The sequence below is a fragment of the Dermacentor andersoni genome, chromosome 6, assembly GCF_023375885.2.
Source record: "Dermacentor andersoni chromosome 6, qqDerAnde1_hic_scaffold, whole genome shotgun sequence".
NCBI classification, from domain to species: Eukaryota; Metazoa; Arthropoda; class Arachnida; order Ixodida; family Ixodidae; genus Dermacentor; species Dermacentor andersoni.
The window spans coordinates 85,503,371-85,522,771 of NC_092819.1; the positions used below are offsets into that span (position 1 = coordinate 85,503,371).

At 48.2% G+C, this 19,401-nt stretch overlaps 2 protein-coding genes and 1 pseudogene across 3 annotated transcripts in view; 2 read left to right on the plus strand and 1 right to left on the minus strand.

Moving 5' to 3' along the window:
* Nucleotides 1–9,344: 9,344 nt before the first annotated feature.
* LOC126522519 (sulfotransferase ssu-1-like) lies at nucleotides 9,345–17,584 on the minus strand. Of its 2 annotated transcripts, none has more exons than XM_050171283.3 (3): nucleotides 17,258–17,584; nucleotides 12,973–13,392; nucleotides 9,345–9,982 (listed from the first exon to the last, which is right to left on the minus strand). In XM_050171283.3, the coding sequence occupies exons 2-3, from the start codon at nucleotides 13,365–13,367 to the stop codon at nucleotides 9,538–9,540; spliced, it is 840 nt and encodes a 279-aa protein (XP_050027240.2). In that variant the 5' UTR covers nucleotides 13,368–13,392; nucleotides 17,258–17,584; the 3' UTR covers nucleotides 9,345–9,537. The 2 variants fall into 2 exon arrangements, with proteins under 2 accessions (XP_050027240.2, XP_050027238.2); XM_050171281.3 differs by having other exon boundaries at nucleotides 17,223–17,584.
* Nucleotides 11,808–11,973, plus strand: LOC126523100 (U2 spliceosomal RNA; annotated as a pseudogene).
* Nucleotides 13,254–19,401, plus strand: part of LOC126522509 (sulfotransferase ssu-1-like) — a 59,207-nt gene continuing 53,059 nt past the window's right edge. Inside the window, exon 1 of the mRNA XM_055066442.2 lies at nucleotides 13,254–13,343. The gene's annotated coding sequence lies outside the window, so the exon portion shown is untranslated. The remainder of the gene's footprint in view (nucleotides 13,344–19,401) is intronic.

The window sequence follows — 19,401 nt, forward strand, 5'->3', positions numbered from 1 at the left end:
CGGTTGTTTTGGAGCCCGCCCCCGCCCGCGCGATCCCTCTCCGCTTGCCGCTTGGCCATCGACCCCAAGCGAGAGCTATAGACCGTTTCATCGGGCGAGGAGGAAAGGGCGCGCGGAGAGCCTTTCCTCCTCTCTGGCTTGGGCGATCCGGCGCGGCGCTGCTTGAAAGTATTGCTGTCGCGTGCTGCGGAACGATTTCGAGGTGTTTTAGATCTTACTTTGTGAAATTTACGCCATGTTCGTTGATATAAGGTCGTCAGGGAAGCCTTTCGGTGCATCGGTAACTACTGTAGGCAGAAATATGTCTTGGGGGCGCAAAAATGTGACACGCATAATCAGCCGCGGTGTACGAGCATTATCAATCGCGGTGCGTGTATGTGTTGTTTACTATTTTGCTTATATCGATTTTAATTCAACAAAGAAAACCGGCGTCTCTGTATTACCAACATTAAATGGTAAATCAGCTCACTGCCTGATCGATTGGCGTAGGCAGTAAAACATAAAACATAAGAGCGCATGCTCGTGCACGGCCAACCTAAGGCAACCACGAAACATCTGAGCGGCAGGCGCTATCAAATATTTGTGATACACTGGCATCGTTCTCACGCATTTCAAGTCTAGTATGCTTGAAGTTACCATATGTCTACGCTAGCCTTGCTGCATGAGGCCCATGGCGCTTCTCAACACAGCGACCACTGCGGTTGGTGAGCCAGCACGATACACATAGAAGCTGTGTGCTTTGGCATTGCCTTTTTGGCCTGTATACAGCCATAATATATGAGTCGGTTCGCATAAAAAGAATGCGATGGCTATTTTTGAGCGCAAAATTTCCGTAATACGTGTGAGGGCGTCGTAGAGAACTGAACGAACACAACCGAAAAAAAAAAAAATTCGGTTATCATCCTCTTTCTCTAAAAAGCACGAGAAAACGGGCTAACGCCGCACAACGTTTGTAAATATATACCCGCTGATGCCGTACGCTTGGACCATGCGCTATATAGAACAGAGATATCTGTAATCCAGCACCTACTACTGCTTAGGACGCTCGCGCTGTTCGTAAACGGTCGCTTTGTTGGACAAGCTTAATTCAGACTGTAAGGTATGCTGCTATTACTAGCCAAAACTATTTTATTCATGGGTGGAAACCTCACCCATCCAACCAAGTAGTCACGCAATGTAACCTGCAGTGAATAGTTTGAACGCTTGTCAAACAGCACAGCTCCTTTCGTAGCAGAACAGTACCCATGCTGTTACGATCGTCGCGTATGTTTTAAGGCTCCTAAACCGCAGCTTAGAAATAGAGGATAATACTGCAATAAGGTCACATTAGTGATTGGAACATTTAGAAATACACAATTGATCTCCGAGGCTGATTGTAGGCTCAAATATGCGAGCACACATATCGCGCTGCGTGTTCTGTACACCTCAATGCCAGCAGAAATTCCGGCCATGACGCCTTAAACCATTCCAGCACGTCTCACAGAACCGTTTACCACGTAGAAGACGCACGTCATACTAAACAGACCGCACGACCGCGAAAACAAACGCCAGAACCTACCGCCAAGCGTATACCTGCCATGCAAAAGACCGCTTTCACCCAAGCCAGTATGGCGCTGCTCATAGGCGGCGCCACTGCGTTCACAATATGGCGGCGCCTACGAAAAAACGGTCTATAGAAAGCGTGCGTTGCGAGCATTCTGTCGTAGCGCCGAACGTGTCTGGTATTCCGGTAATCACACACTAGCTGAACATTTCGAAGAAACGGTGGAGGCATAAACTCAAGCTGATGAAGAAACTTTAGCGTAGACGTACGTGAGCTGCCTGATCGGTCTCCACGGTCTATCCACCCGTTGGTGCAGAGCTTAACCAGCCAAAGAGCTTATATTGCTCTAACCAAATGTGGAACATTTTAAACATTTACAAAAACAACGTGTTAACGATTACACTCCTGCGAAAAATTTACACCAGCAGCAAAGAATACATTTTGTTACTGCTACTGTGTGTGGTTGAGCTCTATGCCACCAGGTGGCTGCACCGTGCAGACCATTCACATTTGCGCTTATCTTCATCCCCTGAAACGACACGCAAGGGGACACGGCCAGGCCCTGTCCCCTTGCGCTTGCGTTTACCCTGACTCGCGAAACGCTATTGCGTTAGTAATATTCCGGTGTACAGTGACGGCCGCCATCGCGCAAATCCGGGCGCCGATCGGATAGCGACAGTCCGATGCGCTGCAGCCACTCCGCTCGTCTGCTGCCTTGCAGAGGGACACGCTGTCGCAGCTTGACATATTTCCAATCACTACGTTTGCAGCCCACAACGCGACAAAGGCGAATCATGGTGCTCGCCAAAAGACTGAGACCGACACTGATCGCGCAGCTCACGTCAAAACGGAGCACATTGTAACACAAGCAGACGACGCTTGCTGTGTGCCGGAAGTGCTCAAATGTAGCGAGAAATTGTTCTTGTGCATTCTCTTTCTGTTACTTTCTTTTTATAGAAACAAATTAACTAGCATTCCAGCTATTATAACCAACAGTTTTAACCGTGAAGTTGGAAAAATTATCGATGACGCGCCGTGGACAGCCAATCATATAGCTCGCCCTATTGGCATCGCCCTACTAGGAAAGAAAACAGAGAGGCCTTCCTCCATGGGAGAGGCCCTACCCTGGCTCTACCCAGTCCACGCGCTAGGAGAAAAGTGTGGAGGAAATGACGTATAGGTTCTCCTTCTTTTTTGCTGTTCTTTATTTATTTATTTGTTTATTTATTTATTTTCTTGCTGTAGCGACCACGTTTTTTGGGCCACAATGGCGGCTTTGTTATGGTTCTGTGCGCTCACACGTGTTGCTCCGTAGGTTTCTTACCGTGGCAAAGGTGCCGTACGCGTGGGCTTGCGTTAGTCTCCGTGTTTTGTTGCGCTGTGTTGTCTGGACCGTGCTCTCCCGGATGTTGTTGTGGCCAGGTGGAACAGGAGGAACTAAAGCTCGTGAAATGAACTCGCGTGCAACACTGTACGCAATGTGCCGCGCCACGGCAATAGGCAAGAACGGCACCGCGAGCGGCGCTGCTGCGCCGGCGTTGAGAGCGCCGCATGCGGGGCAAAATTCTACTAGCGGGTGGTATGCCTCTTCCATCTCTCGCTCGCACCGCCTTGACTGCCTCTTGCAGTGCGCGTGTTTGGGCACGTTTCGTACCGCGCGCGGTGTGTGCCTACGTGTGTGTGCGTGGACGTTTTATTCGAAGGACGATGTATAGTCTGTTTCACACTTAGGGGTGTCTGTCTGGTGTGATGAATGATTGTCGAGAAAAATCACTTCCAGCTCACTGTCTTAACCTAAAACATTCCTTTAATCGTATCCGTTTGTTTCAACGTGTTCGACCCCCATAGTTATCATTTTTGAGTGCTTTGTTTTCCTTTCGAGTCAAATAAAGACTGAGCACGTTGTGCTCACATCTTGGTGCTTCTTTTCGCTGCTTATTACGGTAGCACACACAGTGCAGAAATATACGTGCACGCGCTCAGTACCCCGGCCTTTCGAAAGAACGAAGCATGCTGTCAAAAGAAGTTTGTGGAACTCCATTCAGCGTTTGGCGTCGCACAACGTTTAGTAAAGAACAAAAGTCATTTTTGCAGTTTCTCACAAAATGTTTGCTACAAATCCGTGTTGTCTCTGATGGCAACGGACTTCCATCGACACTGTGCGGAAATAAACGAAATATATCGCTGCATAGCACAAGTACGACATGCACACACAACTTTAACTAGTACGTCCCCTACAATATAGAACAGAGGCAGCAATGTAAATAGCTTGGTTATTTTTAACAGTGCTCAAGAGACGCAAGTTGAAAGTATTAGTAATCATTTATGCTTCAGCAATGCCGGCGCCACCAAGACCCGGGCGTGTGTCGTCCAGTAACTCGATCGATCGGTGCAGTGGTGATGCAGGAAGGAACTCCGGTCATGTTCAATGCATCATGCACATATTAAATTTCTTGGCACGCGTTAGCTTCGGCCACTGCTAGCGCATACAACAGAAGTAGTTTCCATTCTTGGGCAGCGCACACACAAACGGAACGCGAGAAGGAAGACAGGACAATTCGCTGGTCGAACAACTGAAAGTTTTTATATGAATAAAAGGATTATATATCGAGTAATTATTAAATTCATGTGGGTTACATATAAAAACCGTCATACACTCGGGAGTGATCAATGAACGAGCTCCCTTCGTTTGCCAGTCGTTTACTTCGTTCGGCGCACCGGAGTAATCCATGTCTGTCGTCTGCTTTTTTCGTACCATTTTCTTGTGAATCGGCAGAATTTCACTGGTGGCATCAACCCTTTCGTGTTTACATTGCTGTCGTGACAGTTAGCAACACAATAATGATTTCCAGTCATCCGAAGAGGCGCTGTCGCAAACAAGAGACCTTTCGCGCGCAGCGCCAACTGAACGCGGGCGCGATCGTGAAGGGAAGCGGCGGCGGAAACCTACACCCGTTGGAGGTGAAATCGTTCCGCCAGGGAAGAAACGAGCGCTGGCGTCTAGGATGAAACTTGGCGTACTCAAGGAATATCCGCTGGAAATTTCGCCCTCTTCGACGGAATCATGCTGACGGGCCATCGCAGGCCGAAACCGATGCGTTTCAGAATCTGTACAGTGAACGCCTGGCCGGTCAGTGATTCGTGCTTTTGGCTTCCTGCATTGGCGGCACGTAGAACGTACGTTATGTAAGAATGTATAGTCCTGGTTTTAGAACATTCGTGTTCAGTAACAACTTGCTTTTGTGCATATTAAAACACATGTTGCTTAACTGTTGCTTGTTTCTCGCAGTACTCGCGACAGCACAAAGTCTTTTAAGCAGAGCGCGTTCGAGGTTCATGCACACCTGCACAGGTGTACCACAATACACGTGCTGATAGAGTGTTACGCAGAATATGTGCAATTTGCTGCCCTCGGCACCTTGCGCTGGCCAGTCGACTCTTCATCCGGGAACATGGGAACGAAGCGGCTGCATTGACTTAAGGACCGAATCCTCCCTATACCGCAGGCGCGTATCTTATCTGTGCTCGCGAAAAGCGCAGGGAAGTGAAGTTTAGCGGATGCGCTGCTAGAGTGAGCAAGGCTCCACACAATGTAGTACGCCTGCGAACGCATCAAACGGCCGTTCCATGATCGCACCTACATAGGCCGGTTCTACGCGCGTACTGTTCTGCACCGTGCGCCGGCTATCGCAAAACTTTGGTTCCGTGAAGCTTTACTTACCATGGGAAGAAGGCACCTCAGGCCGCAGTGAATTCAAAGGTGCAGTCAGAAATGACGTTCTTCGTCCTCGGCAGCGCTGTCGTAATGATGCGTGGCCACCCGAAATTTGTTCAATAAAGCACGACGTTTCAGCCGCAGCGAGAATATATGTTCGTGCTCATAAACTCCAAATGGATCGCAAATGTGTTCTAGCAATGCGGAGAGAATGCTTACATTTTTTTTCGTATCGCCAGATGTCTAGCTCGCAAGTCCGTCTGAGCGCCAGGAGGAAGCCCAAACAGAGAAATGCAAGTAGAAGGCCGCGATAAAGGTGAAGCGCAAGAACTGGGCAGCGGCCGGTACCTGCGGTTGATAAAAACAGTTCAGTTGGCTGGCCTTATAAAGCTTGCTTACTTTCATAAAAGCCGGTAAAAGCAGCCGATTCGACCTCACGGCCCAATCTGCGAAGTTAATTATGAACTTCTTTCAGCATGACGTCGGCAACGGTAATGCAATGAGACATCGCGATTACATCCTTTGGTTTAGGATTGCTGCGGAGCGCGCGCTTCCTCCATGAGGGCAGCTTACGTCAAATGGTTAAGGGCGGCTTAAAATTCAGCCGAGCGATGTGCTGCGATCGGCAGCGACGTACGTCTTCAGAACCTCATAATAAATTACGCGCTTTACGCGGAGCACTTAGATGCGTCAATTAATGATCAGGAGGACCTACTCTAACGACTCGGTACGTTTGTACAAAATTGTCAAAATCGTATCAGGGTCCCTTTAACGTTCCTGTGTTACGCCTTGCGCCCTCCTGTTTTATATAACGTTCTTGCCCTTGGTTCTCGTTCCTGTTTGTCTTGAGCACCATGACGACAGCGTTTGGAGGCATTAATCATTTGCGTGGTCGCACATCTCCGGTAGATGGAAGGATAAAAAAAAAAAAACAATTTTATACTGTCAGACGAAAGAAACGCTTTCTGTCTCAGGCCCCAATGGTAACACACACACACACACACACACACACACACACACACACACACACACACACACACACACACACACACACACACACACACACACACACACACACACACACCTGAAAAATTTCTGTGCTGGTGGTGGATGGCTTGGAGTCCGACAAAATCCTACTGGATCACGCGCTCTGACCGGCCTGAGCCCCTGGGGCTGCAGATCATGGTAACTACTGATACGCACCGAGCTATGCTGCACAGGTATAGTTTTAGAACATGGAGCGATGCGTTGCGTCTAACATGCAGACATGCACATACGTCCGTGCCGCTCACGAGCAGGCGATAAACACTTCGTAACCAGCCTTCCGAAGTTCACCCATGTGTGTGCGTATACAGGGCATTTCAGCGAACATTTTCAGATATTTTTAAAAACTGCCTGTGGCAGATATCACAATTCTAACCCATGAGGTGGTCGACTCGAAGAACTTGCACAAAAAATTGAAATGCATGAGCGACTGATTAAAAAAAAATTAACTAATTACGTTTCTAACTAATTACCTTGTGGCACATATTGCAATTTACAAATTCTAGCGGGTGAGACTTCAAGGCATATCCATTTGAAAAGAATTGTGCGGATGACGCCATTTACGAGATATGCGCCGTCAAACATGCGGTAAGAATGCACGGTCGTTCCACTTACTTTCTCAACAAAACGTGGTTTTATGGACTGAAGCACAATAGTAACTGGAACGCCTGTGCATTTCTCCGCAAAGTTCGGGAATTAACATATCGAAACTGGTGTCATCCTGAGAATTCGTTCCAAGTTGACCTGGCGAACTCCATGGCCAGAATTTGTAAATTGCAACATGTGCCATATGTTTATTAGTTAGGAATTTAATTAGTGAATTTTTGTTAATCAGTTGGTAGTGCATTTCAATTTTTTTGTGCATGTCCGCCTCCTCGAGCAGACCAGCTCATGGACTATTATGCGCTCTGTGAAATCGAATTAAAAAAAAAAATTGAAAGTGTTCGCTGAAACACCCTACACACACACACACACACACACACACACACACACACACACACACACACACACACACACACACACACACACACACACACACACACACACACACACACACACACACACACACACACACACACACACACACACTCCTCCGACGCGGGTCGACCCGGTATTGCACAATCTTCGGGATCGATCCACGTATGAAAAATTGTTGGTGTACGCGCGGACGCCATCCGCCAGATCCTAGCCATAGACAGCTTCGCTGTAAAGAAATGTTGAAGTGAAAGAATACGGATGAGGTAGCAGCCGTTGGTGCTTCTAATGCGCTTGACCTCTTATTGTCTGTATTTGCAGAAATAAAGCGAAAGTGTGAATTAAAATTCGTGCACGTCCGAGACAACAATGATGCAGTAAACGTTTAGCTACAATAACATTTTAACTGAAAAAGCAGAAGCAACTCAAAAGAAGCCTCAAATGATGTGAGCAACTCATGAAATCTGGTAGACACTTTAGGTTGCGGGTGGCTCTGCCCCCCGAACCCCCCCGCCTCGCCTCACGACAAACTTCAGAGGGTTCTCAAGGGCCGAGCCCCCCCACCCGGTAATCGGAACCTATACCTCAAACTCTCGCGCGGCAGCAAAAATTTGGTTCAGTGACCAAAAGCGCCCGTTCGAGCAAGGAAACGGGCGAAAGAACCCAATAAAGTTATTTACCTGAAAACGGACGAAAGAGCTAAGGAAATGAATTCGGTTTATTGAAGAAATAACGCGATTGAAAGCGTATGTATTGATGGCAGTGAGAATATTTTTATTAGCGTTTCTTCTTTCATTGCGTATAGAACTAAGCCGGCGACCATGGCACATCTGCAGGGTATAGTACAGATGAATGTTCGTATACGCCGACTAGATATACGTATGTGTGCTGTCCTTTGTTGAGCCATGTCCGGCGATCACTTTGGGCCTTCGTCATGACTCGCAATGTTCGTATCGCTATGTTAGAACAAACTCTTTCTAAATACTCAAATCATGTTTGCCTTAGGTCCAGCTATGTGCCATACCTACCGGCTTCTATATTCCCAGTCCCCTGTATTTACTACGCGTTACGCCATCTCATTAATCCGCTTTTCAATTAAATTTGTGTGCACGCCACGGTAACTCAGTGACTATTGTGTTGCGCTCCTGACCTCGAGGTCGTGGGTTCGATGCCCGCCGCGCCAGCGCCGCCTTCCGAGGGGGGTGGAATACAAAAATGATCGCTGCGCAATAAAGAACCCTAGGGGATCAAGATTATTCCGGCGCTATACTGATCACGACGGGTCTCGTAATGAGATTATTGTTTTGGCACGTCTCCCTAAACTTTTTTTCTTTTAATTTGTCTGTCATGCTTGGACCCTGCTGTGGCGCGCAGTATGCACTAAATTAAATGGAAAAAATACTACTTCAGCAAAATCCGACAATCCGAACCGGACATGCCCACCTAGTGGACATGTCCGGTTCGTCTGCAACTGAAATTCTGATTGGCTGGGCGTCAGAAGGAGACAGACGTCCCCAGCCAATTAGCACTTCATCAGTAGACGAAATGGGTATGCCCACTAGGTAAACACATATACAATAGCCTCCCCCCCCCTTCCCCCCCAGCCTGCGGTCGATGACGATAGCAGGTAGCGCGGCAAGTTCGTTATCTAGTGTTGAGTTCGTTATGTTGCGCAATCCGGATCTGTAAAATTGATTTATGGAATAGCGTTTTAATCTCGCCTAAGGCTACTACTGCTGCTGCTGGGGGGGGGGGGCGGAGGGGGTCTACTGTAAATCCCCACCTAGTGGACATGTCCATTTCGTCTGCAACTTAAGTTCTGATTGACTCGGCTGGATTACGCGTCAGAAGGAGCTAGGCGCTCCCAGCCAACCAGCACTTCAGCAGCAGCAGCCGAAATGGATAGGTGCACTATGCGGACACTTACAGAATGCCGCCCCCTCCCCCCTTCCTCTCTCCTGGAGTTAATCTCCCTGCCTTTCCGTGTCTCTCTCCAGCGAGAAGGCTCCCGGGTACCATGCCGCGTATTAGTCAAGCCGCTTTCAAGTGAACTAACCCAAATGCGCATTAAGAATAATGAAATCACAGCCGTAGTTTATTTCATAAGCTTGCTATACCTGTGAAGGCGACGCGAAGGCTTAGCGCAAGGGATCTCGAGGGGAAACCATTGCCGCAGTGGGTGACCGCAGCAGGATTAGCTGTGTCCGAGCAGTCACTTGTGACGTCGCAAGATACTTGTGACGTCGGGTATAGAAACTGTTCAGGTTTTAGTTTCATCGAGAAGCCAGCTGACACCTTCCCACAGCTGCGGGATGTCCGTACCTTCCATCTCGCGTAGGAACCTCTCCTCCAGTCTTCGTGACTGCTCCGGCGAGAAGTAGTTCCGCCAGTCTCCCACGGTGCCTTTCCTGACGAACTGCAGCGCGAACTCTTTCTTCATGCTGCTGACGCTCGAGTTCTCCAGAACGGTGCTCATCTTGTCCTCGTCCCGCGCCAGTTCGTCGGCGATGCCGGCGTCTACGAAGCGCGTTATCTTCAGCACCGATCCGCTGACGTCCGCGTGCATGCCTTCGTAGGTGAGGAAGAGTACGTTGGGCTCGTTCCGCTTGGAGTACCACGAGCGCAGGCTCTCGTAGTAGCTACCGAAGTCGGTGCGCCCGTCCAGGAAGATCTCGAAGTATTCGTCAAAGGTGCCGTCTTGGAACCTGCAGGTGAGATGACAAGCGGGTAATATAATTTAGACATGTATATACGTGTATACGTGCATATAATACGTGCTCAAAACTGCTAGTCCAACGGCTGAAGATACGGGACCTGTCTCTCACTCGTATCTTTCTGCCGAAGTCGACTTTGCTTGAATTTACTTAATTAACGAGTCTCAATGACATAGTGGCGTGTTTTTAGAGAAGTTTCTATTGTAAAGAAATCGGGCACCTGCAACGTATCGGGGACGCAGCCGCATTGTGGTGCGTGAAATGTCTTGTGCGTGCTGCAGAGGGTTTATGGGCACTACGGTGTACAGAAATGACGTAACCGTCATTTCTGTACCCAAGCTACATTTATTCGCGCATTAGAAAGCTTACACGCCTAAATAATGTTACAGCTAGAGCGGGTCTTACGGTCTAATTTTGCAATCGTGCTCGTTTCCTAATCCTATGTGATCCCGTTTGTTTTGCAGAGCGCGTTTGGACACTAGAATAAAAAAAACGACCTCCCTAGTGATGGCGCCCGAGATGGCACTGCGCCGCTCGAGCTCGCCCTGTTCGTAGGTGGTTCGGCCTCTCGCGTTTGCGCTCCTTGTGGGGAAGGACACTTTTCGCCGTGTTCAAAAGGGTTGGACATCCCTCTGTCGTGCTACCCGAATGTCTTCACGTCATTTCGGGGCTCTACGTGTTGGTACAAGCATACCATGGGCTTTACTTTGAAACAGGTTAATGAATATTTCCGAAACATGTAGCCTTAAAATAATGTCAGTAATCAGATTGCAACGCTGACTGCACAAATGGATGTATTTTCAATCACTACTAAACTTTCGAACCTATATAATTGCTGGAAATGGATAGGTAATAAATTTTTTACTGTTAGTATATCTGTGAGCTGATGAGGTCGAATATCGGTTTATTTGTGTATTTACAATATATGCGTGTGTTAGTATATATGTGGAAGAATATGCACATACATACAGGTTTCTGTTGTTTCATCTGTTTCATCTCCTGAATGTCACCACTGCAAAAAGTTTCCAGGTTGCCCGGGCCCAGTCAAGGTGTGTGAATACACCTTTTTGCCCAGGTACCCCTACCAGAAATGTCTATTTTTTCTGGAAAATAACAACTCAACTGAAATTAGACGAAACGAACGCTGGGGGGGGGGGGGGGGGGGTGCAATAACCGAGCAAGCGTGAAATTTCTTTAGGAAAATTCAATGCCATTCCACTGTGTGAAGGTGGATGGCCAGCGAAACTGTGTATGTGGGCCTCTTAATGGCGAACTGTCCATTGCCGTGCGTCAAACGCCGTATATACACATAAATGGAAGGCGAAGCGCGACTAGTCGCACCTCCACAATGTTGAGCCTCGGAAGATGATGAGGAACCGGGGGTATACATAGCCACGTATTGTTACGAAATGCGGCACGACACCTTTTACTAACAAATCCCGGCATGTAGAACAGACGCGCATCTCACCGCAATCCGAAGGCACACACTTCACCGTAGCCAAGGCGATCGTGCGTTGGTCGACGTGCCGCAGTGCAGTAATGGTTGTAAGGTCACTCGAAAACCACAAGCGGTTACACACAACGTAGGTCACATAAAATTGTTTCCCCACAAACTCCATCTGAAACCTGGCCGTTGCTCCGGTGAAACATTCCAAGTTTGTGGGATCGGGGCCACATGGACGGTTCGCATTTCTTTTCGCCTCGCGGTCCTGGCGGGCAGCACGCTTACGGGACCGCTACCACGGGAGAGCGGAAGGAAAAGAATGGAGACACGCAAGCGCTTGGAACGCCGACAAAGAGAGGGCGGTGCGAGCGTAGACGTGGCCGACGCGAGTCAAAGCGTAGTATCTGTTCTTATCAGCTTAATATCTGATACGGGTTGTATTTGTATTGGTGCAAGTTGGCGGAGTGCTTAAATCCTGCTTCACCTCCGCCGTGAGTTGGCCCGGTATTGCACTATCTTCGGGATCGGTCCACGTATGGGAAGAAATTATCCGTCTACGCTGCTCGATAGGCCCGCAATTTTTTGCACAACCTAGTCATATACAGCTTCGCTGTAAAATTTGCACATTTGTGGGCTTTATAACTGCTGTTGAGCACAGGTTCGAGTTAGATGGATTAAATGGCTCAGTGAGCTCTCTCAAACGCGACTTCTCCCGCTTGGATCGACAAACGTACTGCCGAGCTGCGCCTATCTGAAGGCCGAGTGAAAGGGGTAAACTACAATTGCCTCATCTATGGCGCGACAAAAGCGCCATTTGCATACGCGACACATGCATGATCGAGTAAGGGATCCTTTCCTCTATAGACAACGATACAAAAGTAAGGCGCGCGGGTAGTCGGTTGCTAAGACTGCTCTAGCATGTTTTCATTACAGGCGGTTTTGACAAGTGACCCCCTCTGACTGATTCTAAAGAAGTAAAAAAAAAAGAAGAAAACGCTAAAACCTTTCTCCGTAAACAAGCGGTAATTCGCGTCAGTAGAAATGTATTTTTTTGCAGTAGGTATTCATAGGAGACCTGTGTGATCTAATCGTTTGGCCGTGGAATCTCATTAGCAAGCAGAGTGGAGTGTACTTACAATGCGAATTATTGGCCTAAGAGTTGGACTAAGCGTTTGTAATTTTTGATGTAGCAGCGTTCGAGAAGCTGTTGTCATTGTCCAGATGCATATTCGGCACTAAACGCAGCTTTAGCACTTGCACTTCAATGCGACTTTGCGAAATGAAGGCGTGCGACAAAGCTGTGTTAGTACTGCACTAAAAAACAAAGTTGTTCTATACCTCCTAGTTTTCTGAACGCGGGTATTATTGTGCGTGGCTGTAGCTTATGTAACAGCGGTTCTTGAGATAAGCAGTGCACTATTAGGATTATCTCGTAGCGCGTTAGTGAAGTGGTAGAGCGGCCATACAAAACTGCCAGCCTGAGCGTTGTATTTATTAAAGGCTTCTTTTTCTCTATTTCGTAAAGTCACATACTCACTTGTACGCTGGTATGGTTTTGGTGTGGTGGTAGAAGGACACACAACAGTCTTTCGGGTTTCTAATCACGTAGATATACTTCGCCTCCTCTGAAAAAGGCACCAGCTGGAACGGCAGGTGCGTGAAGATGATCCGAGGCCTGGCGCACTTCTGGATGGCATCGAACCCGAGTTTCTCCAGGAAGGTGGATCCCGGTGTCACGCCCCTGCAGACTTGGTAGGCGGCCTTCAGGATGCCCAGGACCCAGTGCGTGCCACACTTCGGGAAGGTGTCAAGGACCACGTCTCCCGGCTCGGGCTGGTACCGAAGACCACTACGGTACACTTCTTCGGAGAAGGAACCCGGTAACCTGTGACCGTCTACGACCATGCAGTAAGGCCTGTCTCGTTCGATCATTGTGCTTGTATCCCTGACTTGCGTCCTGGAATGCGTGAGTGGGGAAAAAAGAAAGAAGAAAAATGCGAAGCGCGAACTCCCTGGCTTCCTCACCGTTGTTACGGCATCTTGCGAGGAAACAAGAAATCAGTAAGAATTTCGAAAAGTGTTTCGCAACGCAGCCTCCGTCAAGTGCTGCTTCACTGATGCGAGTACACAACCATATATGCATGCAAGCGCTCACGAATGCTTTCAGCTGTGACATTCTGCGAAAAGGTCGAGAGCCCATATATTTATTTCCACGGAACGTTGTGCAGCTCTTAGTGCAATGTTTTTTTTCCAAGTCGTCTAGCCGTCGTTTTCTATGGGAATAATTTCCTATATGAGGTCGCAGTCAGAGCGCGCATGACTTTGTTTTATATGTGGTGCCGGTTTTCGGTGTTTCAAAGCTGAAAAGCGTGAGGAATATTGCTACTCAACCTATGCAGCCGTGAAGCCCAAGGGTCATAACATTTTATGAGAGTTACTTCAGCCATAACTGCTTTCCCTTCGGAGCATGTCAAGAGAATTATACGAAACGGTGCCCTACAAGCTGCCTACAAAATGCAGATTTCTCAAGGTTTAAGCTCGGAAGAATATAAACCACCAGGAGTACCACATATTGCCACCCTCACACAGTCATCTAAATCAGCATCAGTACCAACGGTAAGCTGACCAGTTTTCATGTATCTGCTTGCGTCGGCGAACGACTGCTAGGCTGTACGAGAAGCGATGCAGTTTTTTGTGCGGTGAGTTTGGTCCCGTACGTGAAGTCAAACAAGGAAGCTTAATTGACTCTGTTGCATGCGGGACAAATACCTCTCGCAAATGTCTCCACGTGCTCCCGTCTTGCGTCAACCGAAAGCGCTTGGCACACGCAAATTTCACAATCTCCACTACTCTATCTACTTTTGCATGGCCTATCATGATGGGCTTCATGTCCTATACCGTTGCAACGTGTTTTCCGCCCTTTCTAGTGGCCGTATTGCTTCTTTTTTTTTTTTCAAAAGAAGCATGGCCAGGTGTGTCAACAGAAGCACCATCACAGCCCAGAGGCAGCAGCCCTGGTCATGTGCGATGTGGCCCGAGAACTTTCGGTAAATATAGCGCACACATGAAACAAAGCGAAGCACGCATCGGGTCACGCGGCACAAAGTCCGGGGCCATGAGGCCCCATGTCATGAATGCATTTGTAAGAAAGTAAACCACTGCACCATCATTTGCCAAGTGAGAGCGTGCATGCTGCACGCTACTTGTGAATTCTTGTGGAATGCGCTGGGACACCTCGCGTTTTTCTTGCGAACTCAGATATTAGATGCGAATCATTTCTTGGCAAACATTTGCCACTTTGATAGTATCTGTCTGGCCGCCTACGTCTTGGTGCTCTCATGATCGTTTCGTTAATTTGGTATGCACCAAAATTGGCATAGTATCACAAGAGTGTATGACGAACATAAATGATTGGTCATGACATGAATGTCATGACATGTGCGTCAGGTAGGTCATGAAACAGCCGCCTACGTCTTGGTGCTCTCGTGGTCGTTTCGTTAACTTGGTATGCACTAAAATTGGTATATTATGATAAGAGTGTATGACGAGCATAAATGATAGGTCATGACATGAATATACTGACTGGCGTGTCATGTAGGTCATGAAACAGCCGCCCACGTCTTCTTACTCTCATAATCGTATCGTTAACTTCTTGTTTACGCAGTTTCTCGACCTGCCAGTGCACCAGAATGGCGGTCGCGATGATGTCAATGCAAACTATCTATACCCCTGACGTTGCTTTGGGACGTTGACGTTACCAGTCATTGTAATGGTGCATGGCGTGTGCAGCCGAGTAGACTAGTGGTGGTGGTCGGAGTGGGGAGAGATAAGGGTTAAAGGGATAAAGGATAAAGATAAGGGATAAAGAAGACCTATCATTTATGTTCGTCACACATTCTTGTCATACTATGCCAATTTTGGTACAAATGTAACAGCTCGACAGGCGCGTCCTGCGTCGAGCGACAAATTTGAAAAGATTACAGCGACATTGAATTGATAACAATCCAACGAAAAATGGTCCCCGTCAAAATGCACACAGGATAATGTGATGCACTGACGTCATCGTGGCCGCCACGTTCGCGCACTGGCAAAGGTGAGAAGCTGCGTCCATGCAGTCCCGTGTAATCTAACTATAAGAGGCGCCATTGTGAAGGACTTCGGATGAATGTTGGTCACCTTAGATTCTTTTCAACGCGTACCTAAACCTAAAAACGCGAACATTAATGGCATAGCGTCCCTGCCAGGAAGCGGCCGCTGTGTCAGCGAATCAGAACACGTGCAGAACTCATGCTTAGCAGCGGAACGACCCATTAGCCAATGCATCACGGTGGAGCCGGCGTCCATGACACAATGCACGAACCACAAATTTTCCTACAAAAATTACTATAGTCAGGCACAACTTAAAAAGGTAGGGGAGGCCTCACCCAGAGACCGAAGCGCGGCAGCCGATTGCCTCCGCGACTAAAGAAATAGCCCCACTGACGCGACTCGGCCCAGTTCGAAGCGCGGGCTGCTATGTTCTTCATCAGCGGGGTCAGCGGCCGTCCGGCTCATGACGTCAGTCTTGAGTGCGCGCCCGTTGATGGAGGCTCGTGTTCATCCGCCTTTGAGGGGCAAATGCCTCTGCCTTCTAAAGTTGTACCCTCTGGCGCAGCGATCGCACATTGGAACGACGGGTACAGGGATTTGTCTAAACTCTAAGCTTCTGGCGTCAGACATTCTTGTGACGTTATATTTTACGCTTTACGTTCTTTCCAAATTTCCAAACAATGATAATTTCCTCTAAAAGGCGAGTCAATGTGCCCGGGGCGCATGCATATTAATTCCGAATTGTGGCTTTTAGAACGCACTATTTTGTTGAAATGATCAATACTTCAAAGTCGCAAAGCCCTATAGCTTTGAAGCGAAGGACGACGTTTAGGCAAATCCATGCACTATTCCCATCATTACGAATTGGCTTTACCGCAATGCTTATAGCTCCGGTAGACACTAGCGCCGTAGTTTCCTCTTGTATTGTTTATTGTGAAGCATTCTTTGCCAACTTCAGGGACTTGAAATCTATCTATCTATCTATCTATCTATCTATCTATCTATCTATCTATCTATCTATCTATCTATCTATCTATCTATCTATCTATCTATCTATCTATCTATCTATCTATCTATCTATCTATCTATCTATCTATCTATCTATCTATCTATCTATCTATCTATCTCCTCCTCCTCCTCCTCCTCCTCCTCCTCCTCCTGCGCCGTGGGGCAACTTCCGGTGCCCACCAACTTGAGTGGCTGGGTATGGGACTCGCGTTTGCGCTGCCGGCGTCGTCGCGCCATCGTCGTCGTTCTGCGTCATCCGGCTCTCGCCTCTGAGGATCGGCATGTCGGCTGCGGAGCAACCCGTGCTGGTTTCCTCCACACGAACAACGATTCAAAAACAAGTTTTCCACCTCGTGCATGCCAACCGGCTTCTGACGCTCACACAGAAGCTCTTGTAAGACCTCAGCTTCGTCGAGAAGTGCGTCAACTCGGACACTGCATTCCTCAGAGGTTTGCTTGAACAGCTCGAGGATGGCGCACTACTGTGATTCTACTTGGCACCACAGAGGAAGGGCTACGGTGTTCGCAATTATTGAGGAGCTAGGGAAGCCGTTCTTTCTGACACCCGGCGTGTCCGATTCGCAAAGTACGTGGAATCTTCAGACATCTTTAAGGGAACTCTACAGCACGAACGCTGTGCACGAGATGCGTGACAGCTACAGCATTCTAGAAGGTAGAAAGCCCACTCACCGCAGCAACACACGCTTTCACCGCTGTATACGCACCAATGCGTCGGTTTTTCTTCGTCGCTTCCGTCTCGCCGCAGCTTCCCAGTCACCCCTCGACGACGGCTGTTGGTCGCGTCGGCCTACGTTCAGTGTGCGTGCTACGTTGACAGCTCTTTTTTTCCTGGGAGAGAGCTGACCAACCCTCGCCGATGCCGGGGTGTCCTACATTCGAAACAAGCGCCGTCGCCGCCGCGTCAAGGACCCGCCGCGTGCACTGTCTCCAATTGATAGCGCGTGTCGGGACCGTCCGGTGGCACCGTGCTGCGTATCTGTCGACGCTTTTTCGACGGCAGCCTGCTCGAGTTCTCATGTCTGGCGAAAGCGTAGCGTTTCTTTCTTGTCCACGCGAACCTCGCTGTCGCCGATCGAGGCTGTTACCTTCCGTCTACGCTTTATCCGAGCGAGAAAAATGTCTGCGTATCAGTACTCGTTTCCAGTACTCGCTCAGATAACGCGAAGCTGCGCCATCGGTTACCTTCGGAATCGACCGATAAATGCGCGCCGAGTGCTCAACTTCATTCCGATGAATTGGACGCTTTTATTTTCAAGCGTTGTTTAAAGTGCTTTCAGCGAAAGGGCTCTCCTGCCGTCTCCCGTCTGGACTGGCAGGTCCACAAAATGCTTCGCAAAACCTAATCAGGTCGAGCAGGCCAAATGACTATCTATCGTCACTCCGTTTCAAAGGGGACGTCATTAGAACTAAACGGCGTCATCAAGAACACCTTTTACATTATGTTATTGATTGACACGTACAACTATGCGGTTTGCTCTGGTGCAACGCATCATAATTACCGTTCACACGTTCCAGTTGGAAGCTCAGCGCGCTTGTCCCTGTCTGTGCTTCGGTTTTGTTCTCGTTCAAGAAATCTCGCAGAACAAACTAGCGCAGTCTTTGACGTTACTAAGCTCACACATAGGTTTAGAACTAATAACCACGGAATTATAAGCACAGTGTTAGGAACAGTTTTGCGCGACAGCAAGCTTGCACGTTAGACGGACCGCTTGAAAGGCAACAGTCCCTCGCGCACAGTTCTGAAAATTCGAATGCCGGTTTCGTTTGTTCCCTCTCCACGTATTGATTTCGCGTTTCAGCTACTTCGATCTAATTTCCAGCTGTATCAGCCGGCGCTGTCTCTTTGCCCGTTTTAGTCCTGGTGTCTCTCTACAGGGTGCCAATTTTGACATGGGAGCTTATTAACCTCGAAGGCCACGCAGAAAGATGTTACGACGCCTTGGCAACTGCGCTATCATTCCATAACCACAGGCTAACTAGCGCACTTTCCCCGTAAGTGCAAGCACTGACTTGTGTTAAGAAAACGCCTGCAGCAGCGCAGCGTTGCATATGTGTTCTTTCGTTCTTGAATAGTTTTACTGACTCTGGTAGCAATACAAGATGAGCGATACATTTCGCTCTTGAGAGTGGATATCGAAGATCGTAAAGCTGGTTGAATTATTTTAAGCGGCCTAGCGGCCAGCATTAAACTTCAAAGCGCTTGTACCCGAAAAGCGGCATGGTTGAGGTCATACCGTCTTCGTACGATTTTGACAAGCGCCCGACAACTCCGTCACAGCGCACAATTCTTGTTTGATTAACTGCTGACAAGACAAATGTACGTTGACTTTAATTTAGTTTGAACACCCCTAAAGTAAGAGAATATCTTGCTGTATACAGCAAGATACCGACTAGCCTATAGGCTAGTCGGTATATATAGGCTAGTCGGTATCAAAACAAAAAAACGCCACTCTTACCGTGAAAAGACACTCGGTAAGCCAGGAAAAAACGAAAATCAGAAACGACAGGTGGCGACACTGCCGTGTAGTTCCCGCACCATCTCACCATGACGTCATGAATTTTGACACTGTCCCTTTACCTGGGAAACTTGTATTCTAGTGTAAACTTTCAAAAAACAAATTAATAAAGGAAGAAAATAATTGAGAGAAAAAGGTCGCTGCTTCGATCAAAACCGCTGCGTTGGGAAACTAAAGTTGCCATATTGCTTCTTTGAAATTTGTAGTCGCCTGTAAGAGAAGAACCAGCACAATGCTGTCAAAAGAGTGGTTGCAACCGCTGTGAGACACTCGTGTTTCGAGTGGACAGGATCTAGCCGCGAGAATTCGTTTCAGCGCTCCATACTACACAA

Bases quoted from the DNA above. Each gene is read 5' to 3' on its own strand.
- LOC126522519 (XM_050171283.3), bottom strand. From the start codon at position 13,367: ATGATCGAACGAGACAGGCCTTACTGCATGGTCGTAGACGGTCACAGG. The intron at 9,983-12,972 runs GTGAGTATGTGA...TCTCACCTGCAG, and splicing joins AAAACCATACCAGCGTACAA to GTTCCAAGACGGCACCTTTG.